Raw genomic sequence first — 8688 nt, 5'->3', positions numbered from 1 at the left:
GCATGCACCCCAGTTCCTGAAAAGCATGGAGTTTGCAGTCCATGCCATGCAGGAACTTTTATTTGGCGTTCCCATTGAGGTGCCCATTTTCAGAGGCACCGCTGTGGGACTGCCAAAAAACGGTCTCCAGACATGAGGAAACGTGTAATCTGGCAGACAGAGGGCACACAGGTTTGGAGGTGTGGGTGGCCTAAGTTACATGGGTTACACCTACACCCAAAAAAGTGCATAGACAGAAATTGTTATTTGGAAAGGAACAAAATATTATTCTAATGCATGCTATGGGATGGCCACTACAAAATAATTTATTGTAATTCATGTAAGAGAACACAACCACCTCCGAAATGTGACAGAAATGTAAGTAAAGGAGATATTACAGGTTAATAGAGGCAAGTAGTAGCTCGCAGGAGCCACAACCAAACTCCTAAAAGATATATTGCCTAAAGGGTCGTGCAATTCCTACTAATCTGTTAGGACTGTGCATCTGGACAACATTAACGTCAAAATATGGGGATTGAGTCTACTCATGTGATCAAAGTATGCTGGCCCAATTCCTGGCTAACTCATAGTGTGCTATCTGGAACCCTAACTTTACAGGGCACAAGATCATGTCTGCAACCTCAGAAAATGACCACTCTAATTTCCCCAAGGAAATGTTGCAAACAGATATACTCTTTAGTTATTACTTAAGCATGCCCAAAGGGAGACACAAGAAATACACACATTGGAATTTCAAACATTTATTGAAGCAATTGTGTTCTTGTGTAAAAAAATCATGAGCCGCAATTATCAGCAAAAGGAAACAAAGCAATGCTACCAGCATTAAAAGTGGTGAAAAAGATAAACAATCCAACCATTATAAAATTGCAGTGAATATATGAATAGTGATTATGTATTCTTCCGGATTGCTCGGAGCAACCAAACTCCCCATATCTGTGAGATGTATCAGGAAGCCAATCTGGTGTAAAACAGGCTGCCATCCTTTGGAGGATGCAGGGCTGGATCTCAGTCACGGGCGAACGTTTCAGGACAATCCTTTGAGGTGCACCTGTGATGAATTTGGCCTCAGAGGCAGTTTATATGATAAAAGCCTGGTTCAATTTGCACTGTATCAGAGGTGCAATAGTGATGTGATTGTTTGTCTTTCCGATTCAGATCTGTCTTCAACTGGACAATAAAGAACAATTGCAATATTCTCAGTGCTCTTGTAGCCTTGGAAGGAGCGTACAAGTGCTATGATAAAACGCTTACGAAAAAACTTACTGCAAGCAAAACATTTTCTGAGTATGATATTATGTACATGCAAAGCATGTAGAAAGTCAGAGTCTAAAAAGATTTCAAGTATAAACATGTAAGTCAAAATGGACAAATTTGTGCACGGCCCCTGTTGAACCCCACAACACCCACTCCTTGGTCAGAGGCAGACTCTTACTTCAAGCTAAACTTAAAGGCATATCGTAAAATTAAACTTAATATATATATGTAAGCCTAAAGTTCTAACAAAAATATAATAATGCACTTTAATGAAGCAAAAAAAGACAAATTGTGTTAAAAATGCCTATTAAAAACCCACAATGTATAATAAATAAAAATCAATTTAAAAGATGCACAATTAAAATTTAGGAGGCTCTAGAAATGTTTTCCATGTTCCGAGAGTCATTAGGACCCATGAAGGAACCAGCTACCACAGACAATATTGACGTTGTGGCCCGAACAGCAAGTTCCAAAGAACACATATGGTCGTATCTAACCCAATCAGCAGCTTCTGATGGTGGGTGAGCCGGCAGTGTAACTGCAGAGAAGGAACCAGGATCGATGAATCTAGGAGCCAAAGTATCCATTAAAGGATCATAGTATGCATCTTGAAGCAAAGGTAGTCTCATAGGACACCACTGTAGATGAATCCTCAACGAACGCACCTGCAGATCTGTATCCATAGATCGAACCGGGTGCATTCTAAGACATATATCCAATGAACACCTGAAAGCGCACAGCAAACAGCGGAGCACAGCCTGTGACAGTATACCATACAGGTCAAAAGGACAAATATCAGTTCTCATTTAAGTTCTTGAAGTAAAGACACTCCAAAATACTGCATAATACGTTCACGACACAGCAGGACGGGTGGTAGTTCCATCACCATTTGGCCTCCAGGTAGAATAATGTCAGCGGTATGCCTCTAAATACACTGGAAACTCAGGGGTGTATAATGGATGGAATCAGGCTAAATATAGTCTAGAATGTACTGACAAAGCCAGACCCAATCCCTTTAAAATGTTTACTACTACCGCAGTATTTAAAGCATTAAATATGCAGTGCACAAGTTCTCCAAATTGTTGAGGGAGGTTTGTGCATAGTAGTGATTGCATTTCAGAGGAAGACCTTGTAACTTGGAGATCAAACCTCTCTAGCAGATGTTAATGACTTCTCAAACAATAAGGCTTTCAGCCTACTCAACCTATCAAAGTCCATGTTAAAAATAGCTATTGAAGGCCATACTTTGACTTCTCTGACCGTACACACAGGTGGAAATAGCACACCATTGCAGCAAGTCACAACCCTGGAAACCGTCACCACATATGGTACTCCAGGTTTCATCCCACAATAACCCTGGTCATTCAGCATCAAATAGCTTCCATTTGAAAGTATTCTTGAATGCCAGTTTAATCAAGGCAGCTGGGGCACCTTTCAGATAGCAAGGTAAGGCAGCCATAGATGCGTTACATGCGCTGTGAAGCATCACCTGTTTGCAAATGACAGAATGGACAAACGATGATTCACATTCGTTTCCACTGAGAAATACCTCAGTTTCTCCATTCCTACTCCTGTAATCGAAAGGCAGTCTCATGCAAAAATCTCTCCCCTAATACCTTATACCTGCCTCTTTAAAAATGTTTCAGACAAGAAGTGAAATGAAACACAGAAATTGGCATAGAGATAAATCTGTGGATTAACTATACAGCAGATGGTGTCTCAGCTACGGTGTAGGGCAATTTCGCTAAATGCTTACCATAGTGTAAGTCGCGTCTGTTTTGCCATTATTTTTTGTGAGCGTCTTAAATTTAAAGGCAAAAATAAATATCACATTCAGGTATTTCCAAGGCACATGACTAGGTTTCAAAATCTGCAATATCCAGCTTAATTACATAATTGATCTAACATAACTTTGCCTGTGCTGTAAGAAGGACATGTCACTTTGTATGATGTCAATTACTGAGGACACAACGTTATTCAGCAAATAAATCCTAGTTGGTAATGTGGTCATGCCATTATTAACAACAGCCAAAGCCTTTATTAGCGCTGTCAATTTCCCCTATGAGGTCAGCAGATTCCTACTGGGACACTTTCCCAATTTCATTGTATATGGCATATAGAAAGTCTTTATGATGCAGTGATCTAGAACTTAACAAGAAATCCTGTAAATCCATGTCATCCGAAAGGAGAGATAAGTGTTACTTAACTACATCTAAAGTGGAATGTTGCAACCACTGCTGGCATAACTTCCCCACCCTGTAAGTAGTTACCCCTCCTGAGTGTTGTGCCTGCACATAACGTGGGTCTGGTCTGTTTGTTTTGCAACCCATCGTGTTGTTTAAAAAACTTGCATGACAAACATTAGTGTCTAATGGTCACACTAACCATTCAGAATGTGAAGAATTGTATGCACCATTCTGTATCACATTATTGAGTTGTTGCTCTGTTTAATTTTTAGAATGTTGCCAATTATCAAAATGTGCAATGGAGGGAATGTTTGGTGTATTCATGTTACATTTTAGCCAAACCCAAGCATGTTATTGCTATACTGTTTATTTTAGAAAAAATAATTTGTCTTGATATAAGACAAACTTTAAACAGAGCCTCATTGCCCTGGACTTGTCAGTCTTTCGTTCCCCAAACTGATTTTAAATCAATGTCATATTTTCAAAACTAATTACCTTGTACTGACAATTGGAAAATAAAGGGAGCTCAATAGACCAATTTTCTTTTAGTCAGCATATTTTTCTTTGCTTCGAAAGGGGAAAGTTTGCCATAACAAGACACTGGGTGTAAGGGACTGTTGCCAGAAAAATATGTAAATCTTTGAAGGTATGTCTTTGAACTACCCACTGGTGGTGTCAGGCAAAGTTCCCATTGTGTAAAATTGAATACTGTATGTGGAGTACTACCTCTATGTAAATAATGATGTGCATAATGATGATAATACAACATTTCAACTAAAGTAGCGGATGTACAATACATATCTTCAGTTTCAAATACAGTGTAATATTCTAACTCAACACTGTGAAGCATGGAATTCACAGTGTTAACGTGCCAATCATCAGACAAAGTGCCAGGAGTAATAACGTCACTCATTGAGACTTTAAATACATAAGGGATGTGTAAAGTTTCCATAGGATCAAAAATATCAAATAGGACCTTATCCCAAACAATGCCAACTAGGACGGGAAATGCAAAAATGTTCACAAGGGACAGGGATGAGGCTTCAATACCTAGGCTACTATTTCAACAGCAGAGCGTTCAGGGAGATAATGTCCATTTAGGAACAAAAAGAAAACTGTGACAAATCCAATCCAAATGTAGAGGAAGAGCAGTGAAATGGCAATCCAAATATATACCCAAGATGGAATCAGATAAGTTTGTTTTAGCCTAAAAATAAATGCACAAATCCCATGCAACAATGTGCGTGACGAATCTGAGGAAAAGTATTTAATGTTGGCAAAGTAGCCAGAGGCAGTCTATGCAAAAACAGGGACCTCATGGGGTAATGTAGAACTGGTAGGCACCTCCAAAGGTTGATCATAATAAACAACTTTGTACTTAGCAAGTGTAGTCAAGGACTGCAAGTTCCCATATGGTGCAGTGTTAGCAGTGGTGAAAGGAAGTAGTAAAACTTCAGTATCTGATGTCCCTCACCGGGGACTGGGTTTTTCTGTATTATTTAATGCTTGTAGAGGTATTTCCTGTATGGTACTGAGAAGAGATAGATAACTACCCAGCAGCCCTCGTGGCCTACTGTGTATTACTGGCCACATGGCATGGTTTCATAAGTTCAATAGAGACAAATCTTTTTATTTTTTAGCAAGAGGTGGCATAAGTACTTTTCTGGTTCCTTCAACTGCCAGGACTGGCACAGTTGCTCTCTATGATGGACGAAATACCTTCTTATTAAAAATCTTCTCTCAGACTAGACCCCCAATATTTGGAATCCAGCCAGGAGTTGCTGGTTGCACCTTCTCTTCTTCAGTGGTAGAACATTTAAATTGTTAATTTTTGTGTTCATCTTAGAAGACTTAGAGTTCCTGTAAGACAGCAAAATGTTCAGTGATGTAAAAAGACATATCTGTTGCCACTCTACCAGGATTATCAAAGTCTGGAACTCACATCTGGATGCCATACAGGACATCTTAGGGAGTCCAGAGGCACTAAGATCTTCTAGGCAGATTATTTAACGTACTCTGGACTCTGTGCAAGTCATGGATCCAGCTATGACCTGAACCTAGTACTCTAGCTGATGAAGACTGCTTTAAGTCACATTTTTCATCTCCACTATCGCATTTCCCTCAAGAAGATGGGGAAGATTAATGCACAGACACACCCAGGATGACCATGGTATCTCGGAAATCCCTAGAGGCAAACACTAGACCCTGGCCTGAGTGGAATACAGCTACTGCATATGTCCTGATGAAGACTTGCAGATCTTTCATAACAGTTTGATCATCAGCTGATTGTTATGGCTACACCCATAGAAATCTAGAACATAAATCCACTGCTACTAGAATGTATTTCAAGGAACCATCTGAGTTTAGAGGTACGCAGTGGTTGAGTCATACACAAGCCAATGGTTTTTTTTGAGACCATGAGAGGTGTCTGCTGTGAGTTTTTATTTGTTGATGAATGTCACAACTAAGTACAATTTGTTTAGTCTGTTTGTAGAGACCATGCCACCAATAGTTTTGCTCATGTAGTGAAATTGTAGCCTCCACACCTGCATGAGCAGAAGCTAACCCCTAATGAGCAGCTATGATGAATTCTAGTCTGTGTGAGAATATGGTACAATTCAATCCCCCATTTTGGGAATACAAGCAAAAGGTATGTTTTGCGCACTCAGCAGGTAGGAGTATTATGCTGGATATTTTTTAGGTAATGGAGTACCACAGCGTGACGTGATGACAGTTACCATGATGTCTCCATCCAGTCTTGAATGAGAATGAGTAATTGCAGCTACAACAGCAGTCTGAATTGCTGCCTTTGCGACTTCATTTTCCAATGAATTCCCAGCAGTGTGTATTCCAGTCAGCACATTGGTGACCCAATGTATGAATTACATGTTCCTGTGGAAAACATTCTTTTAGATGTGCCACCTTTCCCTAAAGCAATTTATGCTTGATAGCATTCCCTTTTGAGTCTCTGAATCCAATCAGCCGCCAATCGTGTAAGTACTCATTGAAAGACTTGACATAATAATACGTATCACACACTATAAGCGTGGGGAATTCAGGATCTGTATTTTCTAGGGCCAGAATTAGAGCTTTAAGTTCAGCTAGCTGTACAGTACAATCACCTAAACATTGTGTCAAGTTTTTTGGAGCTGGAATACTCCATCTCTTATCACTCCACATACCACTTCACAAGTGGCCGAGTATCATTGTTTAGCTCCAACTGCGGGCTGGGCTGGACCATCAGTATAGACAATAAAGTCATAATGGAGAAGAGGCAAAATATCATTGAGCACAGGGTGTTTTTGTTCATGTTGTAGGAATTCTTGTGTTAGTAGTGTAGGGTCAAAGACATAAAACGAGTTTAGCGGTCTTACCGCCATACCACTGTGGCAGTCGTCCCAAGAAGACCGCTGAGCCTGCGGTCTTTCTCCTGCCCTAGCACAATGCATGCAGCCTGAACTGCTTACCACGTCGACAGAGTGTGTCCTGCCTCAGCCATGACAGACTGCAATGTTGGTGATGCGTTCTCTGTAGCCATCAGAGCCGTGGTTTCCTACTGAGCAGATTAGGAAAACATAGTTGTATTGGCGGTCCCCTTGCAGTGGTTCCCTGATGGCAGTAGTCCGCCACAGTACATTCTCAGCAAATCACCATAACAGTGGCCATTGGATGGGTAGAAATACAACACACCTGATGTCCTTTGGCCAAGTTGATACACCAACAAATCATACTGTAAAACACACCCCATTTCAGACAATGATCCTTTGTAATTCCACTGCAGCACAGCAAGTGAGACCCCATGTTCTGGTGAGAGAAGGCAGCCCTTTTTTACCCCATCCCTTCTATCACTCTCCACACACTTTTGTTGCACATTTTTTCACATCCCTTTGTAGTTTTTTCTTAATTTTCATTGTCACTTACTTTAGTCTGTAGTTATGTTACACCCAGTCATGGGGGATGAATTCATAAGAGTAGAGCCACTGTTGTTTGGAGCACAAGTCCAAATTACTGCTCTCAAGAACAAAAGGGAAATGTGGTCCAGAATAGTCGACAGAGTGAATGCTGTCCATACCACCCTTCGCACACAGTAGGAAATTAGGAAGAGGTGGACTGACCGGATTGGGAAATTGCATTCTATGGCCTCCAAGCAACACCTGAGGTGCAGAAGACTGGCGATGGTCCTCTAAGTTCCCCATTATAAGTCCTTTTCCTGGTAGAAGAAGGTCTTGGTCATCCTACATTCTGAGGGTTTGAGAGGAATACCTGAGGCATGGAGTCAGATAAGAACACCTTACTAACTTTCACAATCTGTCTTCACTTCTCTTGCTTATATTCAAATCTTTCTTCCTCTCTTGCCTCTTTCTGCACCTTTCTTAACTTTATGCAGTTCTCTTGCTTTTTTCTCCACCCAGAAAGAGGCAAGAGAGATACAGAAAGAGGCAAGAGAGTTGCAGAAACAGGCAAGAGAAGTGCAGAAAGAAGCAAGAGAGGTGCAGAAAGAGGAAAGAGAAGTGCAGAAAGAAACAAGATAGGTGCAGAAAGAGGAAGATATGTGCAGACATAGGAAGAAAGGTACAGAAAGAGGCAAGAGGGGTGCAGAAAGAAGCAAGAGAAGTGCAGAGAAAAACAACAGAGTTGCAGAAAGAGGCAATAAAAGTGATGGAAGAGGTAAATGAGGTACAGAAAGAGGCAAGCTATGTGAAGAAAGGGGAAGGGGGTGCAGAAAGAAGCAAGAGGGGTGCAGAAAGAGACAAGAAAGGTACAGAAAGAGGCAAGTGAAGTACAGAAAGTAGCAAGAGTACAGCAGAAAGAGGAAGAAAGGTGCCGAAAGAGGAAGAAAGGTGCATAAAGAGTGAAGAGAGAAGTAGAAAGAGATAAGAGAAGTGCAGAAAGAGGCGAGAAAGGTACAGAAATAGGCAAGAAAAGTGCAGAAAGAAGCTACAGTGTTGCAGAAAAAACAACAGAGGTGCAGAAAAGGGTAAGAGAGGTGCAGAAAGGGGTAAGAGAAGTGCTGAAAGATGGAAAAGGGGTGGAGAACGAGTCCAGAGGGGTGCAGAAAGACTCACGAGAGGTACAGAAAGAAGCAAGAGAAGTGCAGAAAGAAGCAACAGAGATGCAGAAAGAGGCAACAAAAGTGCAGAAAGAGGCAACAGAAGTGCAGAAAGAGTCAACAGAGGTACACAAAGAGAAAAGGAAGGTACAGAAAGAGTGAAGACGAGTGCAGAAAGCAGCAAAAGGAAAGCAGAAA

At 41.0% G+C, this 8688-nt stretch overlaps 1 protein-coding gene across 1 annotated transcript; it reads right to left on the bottom strand.

Annotated features, from left to right (window-relative positions):
* Nucleotides 1-3966: 3966 nt before the first annotated feature.
* Nucleotides 3967-6750, bottom strand: LOC146862640 (uncharacterized). The gene is given in 4 exon segments (XM_085643103.1): nucleotides 3967-4475; nucleotides 4478-4647; nucleotides 5232-5300; nucleotides 6623-6750. Coding segments are annotated over 4 exon segments (876 nt in total).
* Between the last annotated feature and the right edge of the window lie 1938 nt (nucleotides 6751-8688).

Source organism: Triturus cristatus, chromosome 2_2, assembly GCF_964204655.1.
Source record: "Triturus cristatus chromosome 2_2, aTriCri1.1, whole genome shotgun sequence".
In the NCBI taxonomy this organism is placed as follows: domain Eukaryota; kingdom Metazoa; phylum Chordata; class Amphibia; order Caudata; family Salamandridae; genus Triturus; species Triturus cristatus.
The sequence above is the reverse complement of the archived record's forward strand: the minus strand, read 5'-3'. Positions and strand labels throughout refer to the sequence as shown.